This window comes from Vipera berus (genome assembly GCF_964194415.1).
Source record: "Vipera berus genome assembly, chromosome: Z".
In the NCBI taxonomy this organism is placed as follows: domain Eukaryota; kingdom Metazoa; phylum Chordata; class Lepidosauria; order Squamata; family Viperidae; genus Vipera; species Vipera berus.
Genome location: NC_138205.1, coordinates 130,491,452 through 130,514,258, shown reverse-complemented (window position 1 = coordinate 130,514,258; position 22,807 = coordinate 130,491,452). Strand labels below are relative to the sequence as shown.

At 48.1% G+C, this 22,807-nt stretch overlaps 1 protein-coding gene across 1 annotated transcript in view; it reads right to left on the bottom strand.

The window, feature by feature from the left end:
- Positions 1-22,807, bottom strand: part of NBEAL2 (neurobeachin like 2) — a 125,858-nt gene that overhangs the window by 37,656 nt on the left and 65,395 nt on the right. Inside the window, exons 11-27 of the mRNA XM_081344247.1 lie at positions 19,812-19,895; positions 18,481-18,579; positions 17,012-17,598; positions 16,155-16,287; positions 13,812-13,931; positions 10,100-10,418; positions 9,734-9,816; positions 9,509-9,601; positions 9,115-9,286; positions 8,821-8,954; positions 8,076-8,235; positions 7,491-7,593; positions 7,200-7,353; positions 6,250-6,408; positions 3,715-3,874; positions 1,626-1,711; positions 213-973 (exon numbers count right to left, since the gene is read on the bottom strand). Of these exons, the coding sequence (XP_081200373.1) occupies positions 213-973; positions 1,626-1,711; positions 3,715-3,874; positions 6,250-6,408; positions 7,200-7,353; positions 7,491-7,593; positions 8,076-8,235; positions 8,821-8,954; positions 9,115-9,286; positions 9,509-9,601; positions 9,734-9,816; positions 10,100-10,418; positions 13,812-13,931; positions 16,155-16,287; positions 17,012-17,598; positions 18,481-18,579; positions 19,812-19,895 (3,407 nt within the window). The remainder of the gene's footprint in view (positions 1-212; positions 974-1,625; positions 1,712-3,714; positions 3,875-6,249; positions 6,409-7,199; positions 7,354-7,490; positions 7,594-8,075; positions 8,236-8,820; positions 8,955-9,114; positions 9,287-9,508; positions 9,602-9,733; positions 9,817-10,099; positions 10,419-13,811; positions 13,932-16,154; positions 16,288-17,011; positions 17,599-18,480; positions 18,580-19,811; positions 19,896-22,807) is intronic.

The window sequence follows — 22,807 nt, the reverse complement described above, 5'->3', positions numbered from 1 at the left end:
GTGGATTTTGATCACATGGCCATGGGGGGAATGCTGCAACAGTCATAAGTGTGGAAAACCGGTCATAAAGTGTGAAAAACGATCGTATGTCACTTTTTCCGGTGCCGTTGTAACTGTGAATGGTCGCTAAATGAACTGCTGTAAGTCGAGAACTCCCTGTTCAAAAATAACGACCGCGCATTGGCAAAACGGGAGTCGCTTGCGAGGAGAACCCTGGACCAGAACCGAGATCTCCGCTGAGGCGAAGACTCCTAAGGAAGATCTCCTCCAAGCCCACCTGAGGGTTGCTTGTGTTGGAGATGCTGTCGCTCGGCAAGGTCTCTTGGTAGCTTGTCTCGTCCAGCACGTTGGACAAACTGGAACTCTTCCGCGCCCTGGAGCCCGGGAAGGGCTTGAAGTTCTCCAGAGGAGAAGGAGTCCCGGGAAGGCTGAGGGGGGTCTGGTTCCCACTTTCCAAGGTGGCCGCTGAGCTACTGCTGCCCAAATCCAAGCCCAGGTCAAAGGGGGAATGGGAGAACGGCGAGAGCGGGTGGTAGACCCGGTCAGCTGGGCCTGCTGGGTGGACCTCTCCCTGCCCAGGAAGGTCCATGATGTTGGAGGAAGAGGAATGGCTGGCGAGCTCTAAGGAGTCGAAGGATTTGAAGGCGTAAGACTGGAAAACCTTGTTCTTCTGGTTGGTGGGAGACGTGGACAGCTCCAGGAAACCTTCTGACAGCTCGTGGTCAGAAGCTTCATAGCCCAGGGGGAGAAACACATCCAAATCTGGCAGCTCAGAGGTCGAAGGACTAGTGGAGCCCACCAGCTCTTTCCCTTTCTCCATGCTGGACTGCTCTGAGTTGGCCGAGTTCGACAGGCTGTGTTGGCGAGACTCGTAGGACTCCTTGACGTAGAGCTTGGTCAGGGTGTCCTGCCAGCCCGCCAGCTTGGCCAGTTGCTTCACCATGTCGTGCTGTGAGTAAATTAGGTGGAAGAGCTGGAAAGGGAGAGAAATGGGAAGGCAATGGGAGGCACGAACAACCAGATCCCCATGCCTAGAAGTTCAACTCTCTACTTTATTGTTTTCTGCTTATAATACAGGAATCTGCCCAGCATTTGCCTGGAAACGAACAGATTAGGCTCAAAGGCATTCAGGGGATATTGGAACTCAATTCTTGTGTTTATGCAATGAATCTAAGCTAATTCATCACGAGGAGGAGGAGGAGGAATGTGGGGTCCTTGGTGCTCTCTGAGCTTGGTGGTTTTCTTGCAGACATTTCATGACATAACTAGGTAACATCATCAGGGCTAGAAGGGAGGGGGTTTATGAAGAGAGAGGAGGAGGAGAAGGAAGAAGAGGAGGAGGAGGACTGTGGGGTCCTTGGTGCTCTCTGAGTCTTCCACCTCGCTCTTCCTCTTCTTCTTCCTCCTCCTCCTCTCTGCAAATAACCAAGCTCAGAGAGCACCAAAGACCCCACAGTCCTCCTCGTCCTCCTCTCCACAACCCCACTCCCTTCTAGCACTGATGATGTTCCCTAGTTGGGTAAAGAAATGTCTGCAAAGAAACAGCCAAGCTGAGCGAGCACCAGGGACCCTTCAAAACTGTTTCCTGTTTCACCTTGTACAAAGGTGTTCCAAGTCCGACATACCTTCCTGCAGATGTCCAGTCTGACTGTCAGATCTGCCCGGTGAGAGAGGTAAACAACAGCCATCAAATCCTTGTAGTTTGGGGAATCTGAGAATAAGAAAGCAAAGATCAAAATGGCTTTATGCTTATGTCCAAACCAATGACGGCTTCATGTTTGAGCTCTTGCCAAAGCCAACTTGCCATGGCCAACTCACTGTGGGCCAACTCATTGAGGAACAAAAGTGACAATAATATCAAAGAAATGATAGGAAAAAAACCATTAAAGAAAGGATGCAAAACGAAGCACAGAATGAAATGTGAATGGCAAAAATTAAAATAATTTTTAATTTATTTTAAATAGTTAAACAGAATTGTTAAATTGTCCCTCAGTGAGTTGTCCCACGGTGAGTTGGCTGTGATAAGTTGTCCCATTCCCATTTCTTGCAAACTCACCAATCCACAGTGGCAGATGTGAAGCAGCTGGTTCATACAATATGCTAAGCTCCAGTTAACCAGACACAAACTCGCTGGTGTATAGTCTTTGATGAATATATCAGTGTTTTCAACCTTGACTACTTGAAGATGGGTGGACTTCAACTCCCAGAATCCCCCAGACAGCCTGGCTGCCTGGGGAATTCTGGGAGTTAAAGTCCACCCATCTTCAAGTGGTCAAGGTTGCAAATACTGACTTAGAAATCCTCTAAGCAAAAAATAAGCATTGTCCCTTTTGGTAGTCAAACCTCACTGTCTAGAAGATCTCAAATGCTGAACTGTTTGTAAAAGACCTTGTCCCTTCATTCTAAACCTTGTTAAAACTCTTGGAAGCGCTACCTTATCTTGGATTTGACTTGTCAGCTAGAATTTTTTGTCAGACTCAAATCACACAGCTGGCTAGGGGATTCTGGGAAATGAAGTCCATCCGTCTTCAAGTTGCCAAGTTGAGAAGCATTGCAAGATGCAGATAAGCCAACGGCTCAGCTCCCAACCCTCGCTTGAACCAGAAAGAAGCAGTTTGGTGCACTCCAGCATAAGGTGGGAACCTAGACTCAAATTGGGCTTGGTGGTCTCTACATATCTGAGAACATTGCCAACTGTGGGCTTCAGCTGTTTTTCCTTCTGGCTCACTCTTCTCCAGAGAAGCAAAGGGTCACACGTTCTGACAACCTCTGTCTCTCAAACCAAGCTACTCAAGGAGACAACATCCTCTTTAGGAAAGTACAAAGAATGTGCAAGCTTTCAGCTACTTTGAGTTAGCTACTACAAAACAGGTCTAGAACTCAATCAAGACCATGCCCAGTTTCTTTCTAGATCCATCCTCCAAAATCCAGAAACTGAACCAGCACGTTGTGTATATGGAGATTCTTAGTCATCCAAGTCCTGGTTGTCCCAAAGATGCTTTATTCAGGAGGCAACTGGACTTTGTTTTTCTCTGAAGACATTTTGCTTCTCATCCAAGAAGCTTCTTCAGCTCTGACTAGATGGTGGGGGAATCGAAGGATTTATACTCCTTTCAGACAGCTGGTCATTTGGTTTGAAAGAGGGGTCAAAGAGGCCCTCTATGTCAAAATTTAACAGCCCTCACTCAACAGAGGGGGAGGGATCTGACACCATCTATCTCTAGTCTACCACACGGTCCTTTCAGCAGTTCCAAGAAGGCTCCACACCTATTTGCACCACTCAGGTGACCCTGAGGACACAGATAAAACCTCCAGGTGGCCTCAAGGACTCTCTAAAAGAGGGCAAATGACCAGCTGTTTGCAAGGAGTATAAATCCTTCCATTCCCCACCATCCAGTCAGAGCTGAAGAAGCTTCTTGGAGGAGAAGCGAAACGTCTTCAAAGGAAAAACAAGAAAGTCCAGTTGCCTCCTGGAAAAGCACCTTTGACCAGCAGATCAGGAGAAAGCTACTTAGTTCCAAGATTAGGGCCAAGAATGATCCACGATGTTCATAATTAACTGGGCAGGATGTGTAGTAGGACAACCGTGAAGAGTGGCGTTTCGGTGGGTTTGGGTCTTCTTACGATGGTCCTCCTGAAGCCCTACTGAACTTTGAGCTCAGTTTTCAGACACAGAAACCAGCAGAGGAACAATGAAACGCCCTGTGCAGCTACCTGCTCCAAGGACTTGTTCTAGAAGGCACCGGAAAAACAGTATGGAAACCGGGATGTCGTTCAGGTACGAGATGAAGCCATGATAGCCGATGTCCTTCAACTTCAAGCGGTGCTTATACCGTTCATGGACCTTCTCGTACTTCAGCAACTTGTACAAAATCTGTGCAGAAACAAACAAAAAGACACCAAGTGGTTTTCACTGAAGAGATATTCGGGATATCGGCTGCAATGCTCTGGACGGGCTGAACCACAACACCCATCGCACCCATCTGGCTGTGCATGATGAGAGTTGTACACCAAGGTCACTGGAGGTGACTAGGCTGGGAAAGATGTCTTCAATACAGGTGGCCCTGGACACAACCACAATTGGGCCTCAAATTTCCATCGCTATGCGAGACAGCTGTGAGGGGAGTTTTGCCGCATTTTGTGACATTTCTTGCCACAGTTGTTAAGTGAATCACCACCGTTGTTAGGTTAATCACATAGTTGTTAAGTGAATCTGGCTGGTGCTCGTCAGAAGTCTCAAAGAATGATCACGTGACCCGAGGACACTGCAACCGTCATAAGTATGAGTTGGCTGCCAAGCGTCTGAATTGTGATAAAACATGACCACGGGGATGTTGCAATGGTCATAAGTGTGAAAAATGGTCATAAGTCCCTTTTCTTAAGTGCCATTGTAACTTCAAATGGTCACTAAATGAAAGGTTGTTAATTAAGGACTACCTGTATTAGGAAGGAACTCCACTGGGGCTGTTTTTAGCAGATGTACAATCTAGGGCAGGGGTGTTAAACTGCTGGCCCACGGGGCAGATGCGTCCCCAGGAAACCGCGCCCAGCCCATTGCCAGCAATGGAGAAAAAGCTCGGATACATCACGCGACGTCACGTGACGTCGTGAGGTTTGAGATGTCTGATCTAGGGCAATTCAGTGGATTTTGGGGATATTCCTGTCCAGAGATAAAGATCAAGAACCTTCACAATACTGGTAGGATTGTGGTTGTTTTCTCAGCCCTGTGCCAACACAGGAGCTTCACACACTGTTCTGTCCCAACCTACGTGAGTCCTGGTTCTGCTCACAAGGAGAAAGCCTTCTTCCAAGAAAAAGGCAGGAACCACAAGGAAAAAACCAACCCATTTTATTCTCACTGACCTGAGTCAATGTCCAAGGCAAACAAACACGGTTCACAGAAACTCGATCCTCAACATGAGCGGTTGCCTTTGGCAACAAACACCTCCCACACCTCCCCTTTTATTATTCAGCCAAGGCGTGGCTTCCTAATGCCTTCTCCTTTGCCTTTGGAGCCAACCCATTGTATTCCTCTGTCTGTTGCTTCTCTTGCCTGCACTTCCGTGCATCCTGAATTTGTCCCAGCTGTGTTTCATCCCTGTCCAACTCAGACTCCCAGCACAGCTGTGTCTCAGCCTGAGCGCGAGTAGAGGGGCCCAGCTCCTCGTCCGACTGTAAGTCTTGGAGCTCCTCAAGAGCCTTCCTCTGAGGCTCTAATGTCACTCCAGGCCCCTCCTCCAGGCCCCTCCTCCTCCTCTGATTCCTCAGACTCAGCTGCCGGATCCACTGGCTGGCAAGGAATCACAACACACACAACCACAGCCTGGAAGCCTATAAGAGGGTTCTATGGCCTTCAGCTGAGAAGATTGGACCCAACCTTGTTTCCATCACTGGTAGAAGAACCCAGGGAGATACGCTTGAGCAGGGGGTTGGACTAGAAGACCTCCAAGGTCCCTTCCAACTCTGTTATTCTAGTTCAGATCAGAAAATTAGATCCTTCTGCACAACGCTGCTGGTTTTGTGTTTATTTCACACCGCTGTACCTAAACAGGAGCTCCACACACAACCACAACCTTGAAGTACATGAGAAGCTTCAAGTCTCCATGGCCGTCAACTGGGAAGATCCAGTTGGACCCAACCTGTCTCCATCACTAGTAGCAGAACCCCGGGGAGATACCCAAACCTCACGGAGATTCTATGGAGGTTCTCCATCCTCCAGATCAAAGTTGTTCCACAGGTGCTTTTCCAGGAGGCAACTGGACATTCTTGTTTTTCCTTTGAAGACGTTTCCCTTCTCACCCAAGAAACTTCTTCAGCTCTGACTGGGTGGTGGAAAACGGAAGGATGTATACTCCGTGCAGACAAGCTGGTCATTTGCATCCTTTTAGAAAGTCGTTGAGGCCACTTGTGGGTTTATCTGTGTCCTCAGGGTCACCTGAGTAGGGACATCATCTATCTCCAGTCTACAACACAGCCCTTTCAGCAGTTCCAAGAAGGCTCCACACCCATTTGCACCGCTCAGGTGACCTTGAGGACGCAGGTAAACCCACAAGTGGCCTCAACGACTCTGAGAGAGAGTACCAACGACCAGATGACTGCAAGGAATATAAATCCTTCCACTCTCCACCATTCAGCCATAACTGAAGAAGCTTCTTGGATGAGAACCGAAACATCTTTAAAGGAAAAACAAGAACGTCCAGTTGCCTCCTGAAAAAGGCACCTATGGGACTCATGGAGATGAGTTCCTACCTTGAAGATTCTCTGCCGGACTTCATCCGAGAACTTCCGTTGAATGAGTAGCGAGAAGAAGACCTCCACGTTGCCTGGCTCAAACAGGAAAGCAAAGAGCTGGTCCTGGCATGGAGAATTCTTCTGCAGACTCTGGATCACCTCCAGGATCCCACACACCTGTGAGACACGTCAGAAAACGGAAACTGCTGTTACGCCGAATCCAGGCAGAACTTCCTTCCAAAGCTTCTAAACTCAAGAATCGCAATGCAACAGTGTCCAGGTGTGTTCTGGGAACACATCTTGGAAAGGGCATGTTAAAGCTTGCTGAATGTTGCCTACAGTTAATCAGCTGATCTTGGTTCGTGATCCAGGTCTTCCTATGATAGATCTGAAATCTGAGATTAGAGCTCTCCTTATAGTAAGCCTGGAAAACCAGCAGCCCAACGCAAGAATCCTTACTTCAAAACATCTCTCTTCGAGAGGGAACTTTCTAAGGTATGGTTGACCCCAACTCCCAACATTCCTACAGCCTTTGGCTCTGCAGGAGGGGAATTCTGGGAGATGAGGTCTGATGTATCTGGAAGATGCCAGGCTGAATATGCAGGCTTACTTGTCTGGGAATGAGACAGCCATCCATCTATTTATCCATCCATTTATCTACCCATCCATCTATGCATCCATCCATCCGCCCACTCCTCTGTCCGTCCGTCCATCCATCCATTCCTCCCTCCCTCCCCATCCATCCCTCTGTCCATCCACCTACCTGTTGTCCACCCATTTCTGTGCTTCCATCTCTCCCTTTCTATGTGCATCTATCCCTCCCTCCCTCCATCTGTCCCTTCCTCCCTCCCTCCACCCACCCACCCACCCCTCTACCCACCTACGTGTCTGTGTGTCCATCTCCCTCTTTATCTATCCCTCCATCCCTCCATCCATCCATCCATGCAAGTTCTTGGTCTCCAATCTACCTGGTGCTCATCATTTACGGCTGCCAGATAGTTCATGGTGCTTTGCATCTCATTGCTGGAGATGTTCCTGCAAAAGAAGTCCTTGATCAGGCTGAAGAGGGATGTTTGCACTGTCCGGAGGTTGCCGGTGGCAATGGGCTTCTCCTTGTAGGTTCTGAAGAGAAGAAACAGGAAAAGGGTCATAACGGAGAAAGTAGGAAAGGAACAAGGGCAGTTGGTTGTCTGTTAGAGGAGAGGACACCTTGACCAGGAACTAAGCAAGGAGGATTCTGCAATGTTCTCTTAACTCACCCGTAATAGGTCCGGATGGAATCTAGGATGTATTGCACCCCGTATTTCTTCCTTATCCTTTGTTTGTGGTCCTTAATTATATTGGATAGGTACTGGATGTGACCTATCAAAGAGAGAGACAAGTTGAGGAAGAAGGTGGGCCATACCTGCTAATCTCACCCATCCTATGCTCAAGGCAGGGGTCCTCCTTAGATGGTCATGGAGTCCCACCTACATCTCTCTTTGAGTTATCATGGAAATGGAGCAACCTGACCCAAGAAAGGACATTCACAGGAAGTAGCCAAGTTATGGCTCAGGAAACGAAAGGAAGTCATTGACCTTTCAGAAGAATTTCAACCCACGGAAAGACTCTGTGATGCTCCAAAGGTGGAGAAAGGAACTTCTCTCTCTCTCTAAAAGGACCAATTTTCTCGGGGCCGATGGGGTCTTTCAATATTCTAGACCAGGGGGTCTTCAAACTTGGCCCTTTTATGACTCGTGGACATCATGCCAGCATGCCTGGCTGAGGGATTCTGGGAGTTGAAGTCCACAAGTCACAAAAGGGCCACGTTGGAAGACCCCTGATCTAGACCCTCCTGAACTTACCCAGCCGGACGGCGAAGTCACTGTTGGTCCAGATGCGGAAGTCAAAGAGGAGGGCTTGGTAGAGGAGATTAAGCAAGAGGTTGTGTCCTTCTGAGGACACCTGTTCCATCAGAATCTGGGAGGCCATGAGGACATTCATGTCCACCGCCTGGCTGGAGACCTGCAGAACATGGAAAGATCTACGTGAAGACTTTTATCCTCCACGTAAGGTCAAGAAGACTGTCCATGGGCAGAATCCCTGTGGCTTCTTCTCATCATTCCCCCTTCTGCTCTTCCAGATCCAACCTTGTGGGATTTAATGCCAAGGAACTGATGCTCAGGACTACAACACCCATTATTCCCACTGAAGTTGAAGAGGAATTGAGGCCTCGCGCATGGTTATGGGATGGGATCAGGTGTTCTGTTGGAGCAGGGATTGAGAGACAACCCCGCCGTCGACTTTTATAAAGGGTTGGTTGGTAGATCTTTAATCCTGAGCATCAGAAAAGGAGAATGGCTGTCAAAGAATGAAGAAAGACTGGAAGATGGCGCAAAAAACCATTATGGAAATACATGAGCCAGCCGTGTGCGGCAGCAGCCAAAAAAAGTTAACACAATCCTGGGTTGTATAACCAGAGGCACAGAATCAAGATCACGTGAGGTATTATTAGTACTGCCTCCTGAAAAAGCATCTTTGAAAGAGCGGTCAAAATGTTGGAAACCTAGATGAGATCACCCCTCTACGGAAGTGTGCATGGATGCTCACCTTCTGGAGCAAAGCTCCAATGATGGCTGGACCGTGACACTGGACCAAACTCTCTTGATTGACTTGATGGCCACACAGGAAGTTCTTCATCAGTAGTAAAAATGCAGCCACTCCATTCTTCTCCAGCCTGCCCTCTAAAGATGGGAAAACCGACATGGAAACCATAATCTCGTGCACCATCTAAAACAGTGTTGCTCGAACTTGGTGACTTTAAGGTGGGTGGACTTCAACTCCCAGAATTCCCCAGCCAGCTTTGCTATCTCTCTCTCTCCCAAACTGCAGATTTTTTCTCACCTGAAGATTTTCCCAGGGGAATGTGCAGGCCTTGAGCACTCCGTGAAGAGGTCAACTCTGGGCCCACCAAGTCATGAATCTCCTGGACATCCTTGCTTTCTTCCTCCTGAGATGCCACCTGATCCAGGAGAGGGAGGAGTGCTCCCATTCCACCAACACAGTTGATGACATCCTATGCAGAACCCAAAAGAAAGCTTTATGAGTTGAGAACCATCACACCGTAGACCTCAGAAGACCCCCAAAGGAGTGATCTAAAGGTGGCGGTGGCAGAACTTCCATGGTGATCTAGCTTGGTCCTACAGAGAAGCTAACAGGTCAGAGTGAGAAGCTGGGACAATTTCCTCCCAACAGCCAAGATGGTTCCTCAAAGACGTGAGTATGGGTTCCCACCTACCTTAACGTCCCAGTTCACCACCTGATGCCCTGTCAGCCTCCCATCCAGGTTATGGTTTGGAGAAAGGTCCAGACAGATGTTGCTTTTACAGGCCTAGAGAACCACCGAAGGAGAAAAAGGCAAAGACCAGCTCTGAGGATCTCAAACACGGTCCTGTCATCAGGCTAGGTCCTCTTTGTGGAGGAGGCTGACCACAGATATGCAGAAAGTCAGACTTGGCCTTACCTGGGGTGTGTAGTACAAAAGTAGTTTGCTACTCAGTTCCCCAAAATCTCCCTCGGGCTTAAATGGTGATGCAATATTTGGTCCTGCAGAAGGAAACAGAGCTGTGGTCAAAGAAGGAAGACTTGGTGTCCTCAAGCTCAGCATGCAATAGGAACAGGTCCTCCTCAAAAGGACCATCCCTTGAAGTTCTGGATGAGGTCCTCCACCAAGAGGTGTCCCATCCTTACCTCCTGCTTTCCTCCTTGCTCTTGTCCTGCTCTGTTTGGACCATCAGTGTCCCCATCCCAAACATCCAGTCCAATTTGCCTATTCTTCAAGTGTCCTTGGGTGAGATGGACAACACACATGGTTTCTCCAGAGCCCTACCTGCCAAGAAGAGGGCCTTCACCTGAGCAGACTGGAGTGCCTCGTAGAAGATGGCGACTGACCCCAAGTGGCCCTCCAAAGAGGTGGGCATCCCCCACTCGGTGTCCTGGCTCCCCGCAATCATGGTAGAGACCATGCTTTCCCGGGGCGGGATGGGGGTCCAGGTATGAGAAGCCAAAGATGCTGGGAAGGACTGTGAGCGGTTCAGAAAAGGGTGCGCTGGGAACTCCAGATCTGGCGAGTGAGACGGGGGTGAGTAGATCGTGGACGTGGTGGTGGTGCGGTGGCCAGCAGAACCAATGCAGCAAGATGTGAAGGCCTGGTCAGGAAGAGGACAAACGTTGGACATTTAGAAGGTATAAATATTTCTGTTCTTGTCCTAGACCTTCCTTTTTCCATGTTGTGGTCCTTCAAAACCACCAGAACCTCAACACCCTTCAGCCCTCTGAAACGATCATGCAAAATTGTGGCTGCTGAAGTCCAAACTACCTGGAGAACATCTGAAGATGATGTCTTTAAATGGTAGCCATCAACATCCCTCCCTGGATTTTACAACTGGACGTAGAATCATAGGGTTAGAAAGGAACCTTGGAGGTCTCCTAGTCCAGGAGTAGGCAACCTCTTTTATGACTTGTGGACTTCAACTCCCAGAATTCTCGAGTCAGTCATGCTGAGGGGAAAGGGAGAGGTTTCTAAGCTGAGCGACGCTGGTTCAGGAATTCTGGGAGTTGAAGTCCACCAGTCATAAAAGAGCCAAGGTTGGCCACCCCTGGCTTAGGCCTAGGCCGCTTTATGACATGGACTTCAACTCCCAGAATTCCCGTCAGCCATACTGAGGGGAGAGGGAGAGGTTTCTAAGCTGAGCCACGCTGGTTCAGGAATTCTGGGAGTTGAAGTCCACCAGTCATAAAAGAGCCAAGGTTGGCCACCCCTGGCTTAGGCCTAGGCCGCTTTATGACATGGACTTCAACTCCCAGAATTCCCGTCAGCCATACTGAGGGGAAAGGGAGAGGTTTCTAAGCTGAGCCACGCTGGTTCAGGAATTCTGGGAGTTGAAGTCCACCAGTCATAAAAGAGCCAAGGTTGGCCACCCCTGGCTTAGGCCTAGGCCGCTTTATGACATGGACTTCAACTCCCAGAATTCCCGAGTCAGCCATGCTGAGGGGAAAGGGAGAGGTTCCCAAGCTGAGTCATGCTGGTTCAAGAATTCTGGGAGTTGGAAGACCACGAGTCATAAAAGAGCCCAGGTTGCCCACCCCTCTTCTAGTCCAATCCCTTGTCCAAGGCAGGAGACGTTGTATTTTGAGCAGAACTGGCCCACTGGGAAGCTCCAGGTTTATGATGGTATCTCAAACAGTCCACCAAGTTTCAAAAAAGGCCAAGAAACCCACGAAGGAGTTCCTACAAGGAATCCATGATTTTACACACTTCCCTCCATGGAGAAGCAGAAAGATGGAGGTGGTGGTAGAATTAACCTTCTGGATTTCGGATTGAGGAGATACAGTCAGGACAATGACACACAAATGGAGAAGAAGGATATGAACAATCTCCACTCCAAACCGGAAATTGGATTAGGGAAGTTTTTTTTTAATCCCATTTATATCCCGCCCTTCTCCGAAGACTCAGGGCGGCTTACAATCTAAGAAGCACAAATCAATGTGCTTAGCAATAGCCTTCATTCTATGTATATGGCTGCTTATTAGGGCTTTCACACACACCCCAAGCGGCATTATTACAAAGTCAGCTTATTGCCCCCAACAATCTGGGTCCTCATTTTACCTACCTCGGAAGGATGGAAGGCTGAGTCAACCTTTGGTTCAACAGCAAACCAAACTATCCATCTCTTCACTTGAGTGATGGACAATCAACCCAAAATGTGGACTTTTCCTTTTTCCCCAAGCTCAGGAGCCCCAAAGATCAGGAAGGTCATGGCTGATCTTCTCTGCTCATCATCTGAAGGCTATTCAGAATAATAACTCTACAGCAGGAGTCTTCAAACATGGCCCTTTTATGACTGGAGAACTTCATCTCCCAGAATTCCTCAGTCGGCCATTTTGATGAAACTGCGGGCTTGGATCCAAACTCTCAGGAGTCTTCAAACTTGGCCCTTTTTTGACTTGTGGACTTCAACTCCCAGAATTCCTCAGCCAGGAATTCCTCAGCCAGCCAGGGGTTTGAAGACCCCTGCTCCACAGCAAGTCCTTGATTTACAATCATAAAGGAGTCAGCCCATTATGATCATAAGTTGGAATGGGGATCAGTCATGTGACCAGCTTGATTTTTACAACTTTTTTGTTGGTCGTTAAGTGAACCACTGCAGTCATTCAGCGAATGCTACAGTCACTAAGTGAACCAGAAAGCATTAAGTCGTTAATGCTTTGCCATGGCAAGTTTTGCCGAACACTGGAAATAACTGCTGGTTTTCATCGTCATAAAATGAGATCAAGTGATAGTAGGACGCTGCAAATAGTTGTAAATATGGCTGTACTGACCGGGGCCCAAAGGCTGAGTATGTGACTACAGGGTGGGAGTGACTCTTAGAACATTGGATCTGCGTCGTAAATCCCATTTTTGAGGTCTGCTGTAAATTCTGACGGGTTGTTCAGCAACCGATCAGATGTTGAGGATCACCTGTAGGGGCCATCTCCGCCAATTTTGCTGCTGAAGATGTTTTTTGTAGGATCTTTGAAGGTGGAATAGGACAACTCACCACAACCAACTTTTCTGGGACAACTTGCTACAGCTAACTCACCCCAGGACAACAAGCCACAGGATAATTCAACAAACACAAAATTTAAATATAATTTCGACGGGCCAATAATAGTAAAATAAAGTCAATCCAGAAATACATGAGTTACAATAATTTTGATGAAAACGTGATCACCCATAATAAAAATAAGTGAAATAAATTATTAATATAGCATTGAACTGTCCTGCGATAAGTTGTCCCGGGGTGAGTTTTACTGCCACGAGTTGGTCATGGTGAGTTGTCCTAGATCCCTTCGAAGGAACGAATCCAATCTACACGCCGTAGGCTGAGACATGTTCTGTCCCAGCCTACGTACGACTTTGTTACTTCACAAAGGCAAACCCCTCTTTTAACAAGTAGGCTGGAACACCAACCCCTTTTATCTGAGTTACAGACCTGCTAATTGTCCCAAGAGTAAAAGCAACAGAACACTTTTCCAACGGAGAATTGTTCGGTTGCCTTCAGCAACCAGCCCTGCTCACACATTCCCTTTTTGTTATGCAGCCCCAAGGCGTGGCTTCTCAATGCCTTCTCCTCCTTCCCTGGAGTCGCCCCATTGCCTCCCTCTGTCCTACTCCTGTGGCGTGCCTGCGTTTACAAGCCTCTATAATGTCCTCCAGCAGTGCGTCCTCAGAGTCTGACTCAGCTTCCCAGCACAGCTGGGTCTCATCCTGAGCACGAGTGGAGGGGCCAGGTTCTTCATCAGATGGTAAGTCCTGTAGCTCATCAGAGCCTTCCTCCGACTCTGATGGCTCCCCAGGCCCCTTCTCTTCCTCTTCCTCCTCCTCTGATTCCCCAGATTCAGCTACCGGGATCAAAGGCTGGCACAGAATGACAACAGGACACCACTGGCTTTCCTAGAGCTGTCACCAGTACTACTGATTTTAACAATCCTCCAATTGTCCACGTCTGTAATTTTTACAGACCCGTCAAGATGTACGCCGTGATCCAAGGACATCTTACCTCGCTGACGGATGGGAAACGCAGCTGAGCGACTTTCTGGAGCTGACCATCCACAAAAATGTTCACCTGGTTCTGACTGAAGAGCCGGCGGCCCACAATGTGGACGACGTCAACGCAATGCTAGCAAATGAGCAGAAGCAGAGATTACTGGGTTTCACCCCAACGGGACGGCAACATTTGTCAAGTTGTGGATACAGAATGGAAAGACAATGAATAGCATTGCGAACAAAACAGGGGTCGATTTGGAAAACTATCAGCCAAGCAGATACTTTGCAAGAGATACATTCTCCAAGTGGCATCTTACTACAGGTAGGCCTTGGTGTACGACCACAATTGGGACCTGAATGTCAACGCTCCTAACATTGGATGTTTTTGCATTGACAACAGATGGAAATGTAGCCATCTTTTCCCTTTCGCTTTTAGAGTTAGACGATGCTGGAGGGGAGGATGCGAACGAGAGTTCAGCTAGACATAACAACACTAAACTTAGCATGAGAATCAAGGTTACTGAACGTAGAGCTGATAAAGAATTGGCGGGCAGGAGAGCTGGAGAGGAAGCCTGCGCTTTGAGATAATTGGAGAACGTGATTTAGGACGGTTAATTGGAGGAGGGAATTGTGCTTTGATACTATGTGCTCAGGGGAGAGGAATTCAGTTTTTGGCTTCGATTATGTAAGTGCCGATATTCTGCTACTCGAATAAAAGATCCTTTAAGGTAAACAACGCCTCAAAGTTCTTTTGAAGAGTTTCATCTGTTGGAACCATGACGCTCAATTTGTATTGCTAAACAATGTGGTCGTTAAGTGAGCCATGCCCAATGTTAGGACTTTTTGCTGTTAAGGGAAAAAAGCCGCCGAGGGTTGTTGAGAGTGAGTGGGCGGCCATATAAATTTTCTAAACAAATAAATAAATTGCAGTTGTTCAATGAATCACACGGTCGTTAAGTGAATCCAGCTTCCCTATTTACTTTGCTCATCACTAGCTATCGATTGGGAAGGTCACAAACAGTGACCACAGGATCGGGGGACACGGCAATCATGGTAAATACATACCGATGCCAAGTATTTGAATTTCGATCACGGGATTATGGGGATGCTGTGACAGTCGTAAATGCAAGGATTGGTCATTAAGTCAGCTTTTACAGTGCCTTTGCAATTTCAGTCTCTAAATGAAGACCACCTGTAGCCGCTTCCCCGTTTAATCTGACGCTTTTCTTGACTCCACTAAAAACAGACCCTCCGAAGATTAAAATTCCTTTTAAGCTTCCTAAATTGATGTGTGCTGGTTAGAGATTTGGAGGGGGGGTCACTCTGTGGTTTCCCCAGATAAATCCCCCCAAGGTTGGCCACATGAAGTGGAGGTCAGAAAAGATGGCAGCCATGCTTATGTGATCCGAATCCTGCAATTATCTGTGTGAGTCTTTAATTGGCCAGAGATGCCATCTTGACTTTTTTTGCCCCTCTGTGGATATTCCAGCACTCTCCCCTCTCAAAAAAGCACTTCAAGTGTGTAGGTTTTTTGGGGGGGGTGTTCGTCAACACAGCCATCCAGATGAATCTCCTCAAGATAATCTCAGTTGATCTGAGTTTAGCTGTCCTCCATCACAGAGTTCCCCCAATCTTTCTGGTTTTGTGGACCGGCTGGAGAGTGGGGAGATGGGGTTCTGTGCAAGTGGCCGTCAAGCGCGCATGCATGCAGCTCCATTTGCACGACTGGCTCTGCCACTGACTCCATTTGGAGTCTGCATGCATGTCACTGCCTGCTGCTCGTGCAAATGAGGCTGCGTGCATCCCTTGCCCGCTTTTCCGTGGCTGGTTGCAAACAGCTTCTGGCCCATCAGTGCAGGGGGCCCCAACCTCTGGGCCGTATGCGGAAATGGCTAGCTAGTGCGCACACGCACAGGCGTGCATTCCCCCCACTTGTGCTAGCACCCGCGGCCCCATCTGCACATGTGCACGAACAGGGACAAGCGCAGAGTGGGTGTCTGTGGCCCATTTGCGCATGCATGAACAGGGCCAATAGCCCAGGTGAGCTGTGTGGCCCATTTGCGCATGCGCATGGCTCCAAAGCATGCCGCACGCGTGAATGGGGCTGCTAGTGCCACACCAGTGTGTGTGTGGTCTGGTGTGTGTGCAGGCGCACTAATTTTGAAGCTGCTGTCCTTCCCTCCGGTCCGTGAGCCAGGAAAGTTTGGAGACCCCTGCATTAGCGGGCTGGGGCCCAGAGGTTGGAGACCCCTGCTTCAAAATCACTAGAGATCTAACTCAGTTGCATGCGGCACCTCATGGACCCCCCAATTTTGTCCCCAGACACTCCAAACCCTCCCGCCCGGCCATTGCTCACCCAGGCTGCGTCATTGAAGGGAATCTCTGGCAGAGCGACCGTCATATATTCCTTCTTGGTGCAGACAGCCACCACCAGCATGCCCTCCGTGGTGAAGAAGGCCTCGAAGCCGGTGCCGCTGGCTGTGAAGAAGCTAGGTGCGATGGGAGGGAAGGACAGGTGGGTGACTTGAACTCAGGGTTTTAGATTTACCTGAGCAGGTAAAACCCGATTTCCAAAACTAAGTGGACAATAGACTTTCCCCAGCAGGATGGCGCAAACCTCTCCGCCTTTTCAATTGTGGTTAGTTATGAGAGTCAAGGGCTGTGTTGCTCAACTGTGGCAACTTTAAGTGGAGTTCCACTCCCAGAATTCCCAGCCAGTATTTAAGTCCACCCATCGTAAAGCTTGCCAGCTGGGGGATTCTGGGAGTGGAAGTCCTCCCCTCTTAAAGCATGGCCAGCTGGGGGATCCTGGGAGCTGAAGTCCAACCCTCTTAAAGCATGTCAGCTGGGGGATTCTGGGAGTGGAAGTCCTCCCCTCTTAAAGCATGGCCAGCTGGGGGATCCTGGGAGCTGAAGTCCAACCCTCTTAAAGCATGTCAGCTGGGGGATTCTGGGAGTGGAAGTCCTCCCCTCTTAAAGCATGGCTGGCTGGGGGATCCTGGGAGCTGAAGTCCAACCCTCTTAAAGCATGTCAGCTGGGGGATTCTGGGAGTGGAAGTCCACATTTCTTAAAGTTGCCTGGGTGTCATCTTGGTTCCATGGGCTTCCAGCCCTCTCCATAGTCCCCAGCCCCCCCATTCCCCAGCCTGCCCAGATCAGGAAAGACCAGGTCACATTCCAGCACCTGCATGCGCTAGCTAGGCGCCCACAAACCTGTATAGCTGCTTCCGCTTCAGCCGGCCCGTCTCCTCCAGCGTGTCCTTGGTTTCTTCAGCAAGGAGACACAGCCAGGCGTGGAAGGCGAAGCCACCCCCGGGCCACTTCTGGATGGTGGGCACCATGATCCCCGTCATGCTGGGCGTCAAGTCGAAGTACTGCAGCGCCCGCTCGGGTCCCTCCTTGCGCGCCATGCCCGAAAGAGCTCGCACGACCTGCACCGTGTATGGGTGGCAACCCGCGCCGTGCTCGGTCCGGAGGAGTCTCAGCAACTGCCGTAACTCGCCCGGACGGATCGAGAGACTGCCGAGGACTTGCAGCAAGTCGACAAGGTTCTCGGTGCATTTGTGGTTGAGATTCTGCTGTGTGGCGCTCAGGGCCTCTAGCAGGTAGCCCACCATGCCCGCCCGGACACAGGTTGTGCGGCTCTGGAGAGAAGCGTTGCAGATTTTCTTCAGCCACTCTGAAAGGAAGATCTGGAGGTCTCGAGAGGTGATCTCGGGAATCCACTGGGTCAGGATCAACAGTGGCTGCTCATTGTGGATGAGGCGTGGAGGGGAGGCGGTGTGATCCCCTTCGACAGCCTGGGAAAAGGGTCACGGGTCTGAAGGTGAGTTACGGTTGATTCTAATTCTAGCCCTAATTCAACTCTTAATTTTATTCAATTCTAATTCTAATTCAGTAATTTCTAATTCAGTTCTAATTCCAATTCTGATTCTGATTCCAATTCTAATTCCAATTCCAAATCTAATTCTGATTGCTATAATCCTAAACCTAAACCTAATTCCAATTTGATAATTCTAACTGAATTTTAATTCAATTCTAATTCTGATTCAAAATTTAATTCTTTCAGTTATTCTAATTCAATCCTATTTCATCCTAATTTGATTTGAATTTTAATGCAGATTTGAATTCTAATTTGATTCTAATTCTAATTCAAATTCTAATTCAATTTGAATTCTAATTCAATTCTAATTCTAATCAAGATTCTAATTCTAATCCAAATGTAATTCTAATTTAGTAATTCTAAGTATAATGCAATTCTAATTCTGATTCAATTCATTTTAATCCTAATTCTAGTTCAATTCTGGTTCTAATTCAATTCTGTCCCTAATTCAATTCAATTCTAATTCAATTCAATTTAAATTCAACTCTAATTCATTTCAAAGTCTAATTCTAATTCAATTTTAATTCAGTTCTAATTCAAAAGTAATTCAATTCCCATTCTAATTCAGTTCAACGACACTGTTTTTCGGCCTTCTAACAACAACAACAACAACAACAACTGCAACAACAACAACAAAAACAGAGTTGGAAGGGACCTTGGAGGTCTTCTAGACCAACCCCCTGCTCAGGCAGAAAACCCTGCTACACCATTTCAGACACAGGGCTGTCCGGTCTCTTCTTAAGGACCTGCGGTGATGGAGCAGCCACAGCTTCTGGACCAGAAAGGGCGAACTTCTCACCATGTTGAGCAGCTCCTGGATCAGCTTCTTGGTGGGCTGACTCTGGCTCTTCAGGACCTCGTAGAGGTGGCCGTAGCCGATCCGTTCTTTGAAGACCTCCTGGGGAAGAGGGCGGTCAGTCAGGCTCCGCCAGGCCCAGGCAGACTTTGCAAAAGTTCAAGGAGTCTCCCTCCCTCCCTCCCTCTCTCTGTCTCTCTCCATCCATATCCATCCATCCATCCATCCATCCATCCATCCATCCATCTCTCTCATCTATCTATCATCCGTCCATCCATCCATCCCTCTCTCATCTCTCTCCATTCTCTATCTATCTCCATTTGCTTATCTATCATCTATCTATCTATCTATCTATCTATCTATCTATCTATCTATCTATCTATCTATCTATCTATCTAATCTATCTAGCTATCATCCGTCCATCCATCCATCCATCCATCTCTCTCATCTCTCTGTCTCTCTCTCTGTCTCCATTTGCTTATCTATCTGTCTGTCTGTTGTCTATCTATCTATCTATCTATCTATCTATCTATCTATCTATCTATCTATCTATCTATCTATCTATCATCTATCTATCTATCTATCATCTCTATCCATCATCCATCTATCCATCCTTGTCTTTCTGTCTGTCGATCTATCTTCTCTCATTCATTTATCCATCCATCATAATAGAAGAGAATATTTGTAGCTCAGGGGTTGAACTGTGGGTGCCCTCTGGGCTGGGTGGTTCCCTTGCAAACATTTCATGACCCAACTCGGGAACATCATCACTGCTAGGAGGAGGAGGAGGAGGAGGAGGAGGAGGAGGAGGAGGAGGAGGAGGAGGAAGGGCGGACTGTGGGGTCTTTGGGGCTCTCTTTCCTTGCTAGCCTTTCAACTAGGGAATGTCATCGGTGCCAGGAGGGAGGGTTAGGGTTGCTCTCTCGTTATCTGCAGTCCCTCCTAGCCCTGATGAGGTTCCCTAGTTGGGTCATGTGACGCCTGCAAGGAAACCACCCAGCTCAGAGTCCTTCCTTCCTTCCTTCCTTCCTTCCTTCCTTCCTTCCTCTTCCTCCTCCCTCCTGGCCCTGATGAGGTTCCCTAGTTGGGTCACGTGACGCCTGCAAGGAAACCACCCAGCTCAGAGACCACCCAGGACCCCACAGTGTTATTTCCGTTGGGCTGCAAGCTGATTTCCTTGTCTTCGCTTCCTGTACCCTGTTCAAGTTGCGGACCCCTCCCCCCCACTTCCCAATTTCACTCTGGGGTGCAGAGGCAAGAGTAACGGCCAGCCTGCACGGCAATCGCCCTCCTGCTGCCTTCAGACATCGCAGGGCAGACCCTGGTGTGCTTACCTTAGCCGCGGGGGAGGTGGCCATGATGGAGGTGAGGACCCCGATGGCGTGAATCGGAATGGCATCGGAGCTGCTGTCAAAAACCTGGCGGGAAGAAAGAGGAAAGGATCTCAACGCCCCAAAACGACAACAAAATTTCTCCCGGGTGGACTAACATCTCAAGAGCTTCCAGGTGGGTTGTTCAGAAGAAGCAGAGGGCTGTGAGTTCAAGTCCCGCCTTAGCCATGAAGACCAGCCGGAGGGCCTTGAACCAGCCACCTCCCCTCGTCCCAGCCTACCTCACAGGACTGTTGTTGTAAGGAAAATAAGGGGAGGAGGATCCGTTCACCACCTTGAATTATTTGCAATTATATTTGTACTGGTTGTTTTAAATGCCCTGTAAACCGCCCTGAGTCCTTCGGGAAAGGGCGGTATATAAATTTAATAAAATAAATAAATAAAAATAAAATAAAATGAACAATAAAATAAAATAAAATAAACCCGGAACAGGAGAGGTCAAGAAAGGGAATACAGGTAGTCCTCAAGTTACATCTATTCATTTAGTGGCCATCTGAAGTCACAACAGCACTGGAAAAGACGGATTTTGTCTACGTTTCACACTTACCACCGTCGCAGCATCCCCATGATCAAATGATCCAAATTCGGACGCTTGGCAACTGACTCATATTTATGACGGTCACAGTGTCCGGGGTCACGTGATCCCCCTTTTGACAAGCCAAGCCAACGGGGGAAGCCAGATTCACCTAACGACTGTGTGACCTAACTTAACAAGTGGAGTGATTCACTTAACAACTGTGGCATGGAAGGTCGTAAAAGGAGGCAACACTCACTTAACAAATGTCTCCCTTAGCAATTTTGGGCTCCACTGAGGTCATAAGTCAAGGACTAGCTTTATTTGTGATGATAATAAAGACAGGATATAAATAAAATACAGTACAATAATAATAATAATAATAAAACTTAGTCTGGAAAAGGAGAACTTGAGAAAGGGAGTAACGAAACTTTCTGTCAAGTTGGAAAGTTGGATAGTGACAAAGCACCACAAGAGCCACAACTACACAGCCCCTCACACAGACAACAGCTTCTGACCCAGTGACTGGCAAGGAAGCCAAGTCAAGCCATTAACTTTGCAAAGATTGCATTAAGCTGCAGCATCCGTGGAACACAAAAACCAACAGTGAAAAAACATTAAATCACGTTGATCGATAAATGAAGATTAAAAACAACAGGGGGCTGAGAAACATCGCTATTACAGGTTCAGCTACATATAGGCATTCCTCAGCTTACAACCACAATTGAGCCCAACATTTCTGTTGTTAAGCGAGACATTTGTTAAATGGGTTTTGCACCGTTTTTCGGCCTTTCTTGCCGAAGGGGTTAAGTGTTTGGCCGCAGTTGTTCATTTAGGAACACGGTTGTGAAGTGAATCTGGCTTTCTCCTTCTCAGAAGGTCGTACAACAGGATCACGTCACTCCCCGGGACCCTGTGACCGTCATAAATATGAGTCAGGTGCCAAGCGTCTGAATTTTGACCACATGGAACACGGAAGATGCTGCAATGGGCGTAAGAGTGAGGATAGGTCATAACTGACTTTTTTCCAGTGCCGTTGTAACTTTGAACGGCTACTAAACACGCTGTTGTAAGTCAAGGACTATCTGTACAGCAAGTCCTTGACTTACGACCATTTGTTTAGCAACTATTTGAAAACGCAAGAGCACTTAAGAAAGTGACTTATGACTTATCCTCGCACTTATGACCATTACGGCATCCCCATGGTCGTGAGATCAACATTCGGACACCTAGCAACTGGCATGTACTTATGACAGTTGCAACATCTTAACATGATCAAAAGTCGTCTGCTTGGCAACTGACTCATTTTTATGACGGCTGCAGTTTCCCAGAGTCACGTGATCCCTGTGACCTTCTGACAAGCAAAGTCAATGGGGGAATCTGATTCACTTAACCACCGGGGCAACAGAGGGCATAAAACGAGGTAAAAAACTCCCTTAGCAACTGTCTCATTTAACAACGGACATTTTTGGCTCCTTTGTGGTTGTAAGTTGAGGACTACATGCAAATGTCCTGGAGAGGCTGCAAATTAAGAAAACCTGTCAAGATGTGAAGCTGAGATGACCCTTTTCCTTTCCTGACTAGTTAATTGCTTTCTCCCCCCCCCCCTCCACAGACATGCTCCCGGTCAGTTTCACACAGAAGTTCCACACAGATTTTTCTTTCTTTTTAACCAGCGAACTTTTAAAAGTGTCCCTCAGTTTCCCTGACTACAGAAAGCCAGCAGGAGGAAAGGAATTCTGTTTGTTTAATGCAGATCCCAGCAAGCTTGAGGAAGTTTTCCGCTTGAATTCAGATAACCATGGTTTCCCCAGAAGACACCAAGCTGAAACAAGCATGCAGTCTTTCCATTTATTTGGGGCTGTAATGTCTGTGACAGGGACGCGGTGGCTCAGTGGGTTAGGACGCTGAGCTTGTTGATCAGAAGGTCGGCAGTTTGGCGGGTCGAATCCCGAGTGCCGCGTAGCAGAGTGAGCGCCTGTTACTCGTCCCAGCTTCTGCCAACCTAGCAGTTCGAAAGCACGTAAAAATGCAAGTAGAAAAATTGGGACCACTCCGGTGGGAAGGTAACAGCGTTCCATGCACCTTTGGCGTCTAGTCATGCCGGCCACGTGACCACGGAGACGTCCTGGGACAAGCGCTGGCTCTTCGGCTTTGAAACGGAGATGAGCACCGTCCCCTAGAGTCGGAAACGACTAGCACGCATGTGCGGGGGAACCTTTACCTTTAATGTCTGTGAAGAACCACAAAGATCCTGGCTTGTTCTCAGCAATTATTGAGCGGTCCTCAACTTACAACAATTTGTTCAGTGGCCGTTCAAAGTTACAACGGCACTGAAAAAGTGACTTGACCGTTTTTTCATACTTACAGCCATTGCAGCATCTCGACTGGTCATGTGATCAAAATTCAGATGCTTGGCAACTGA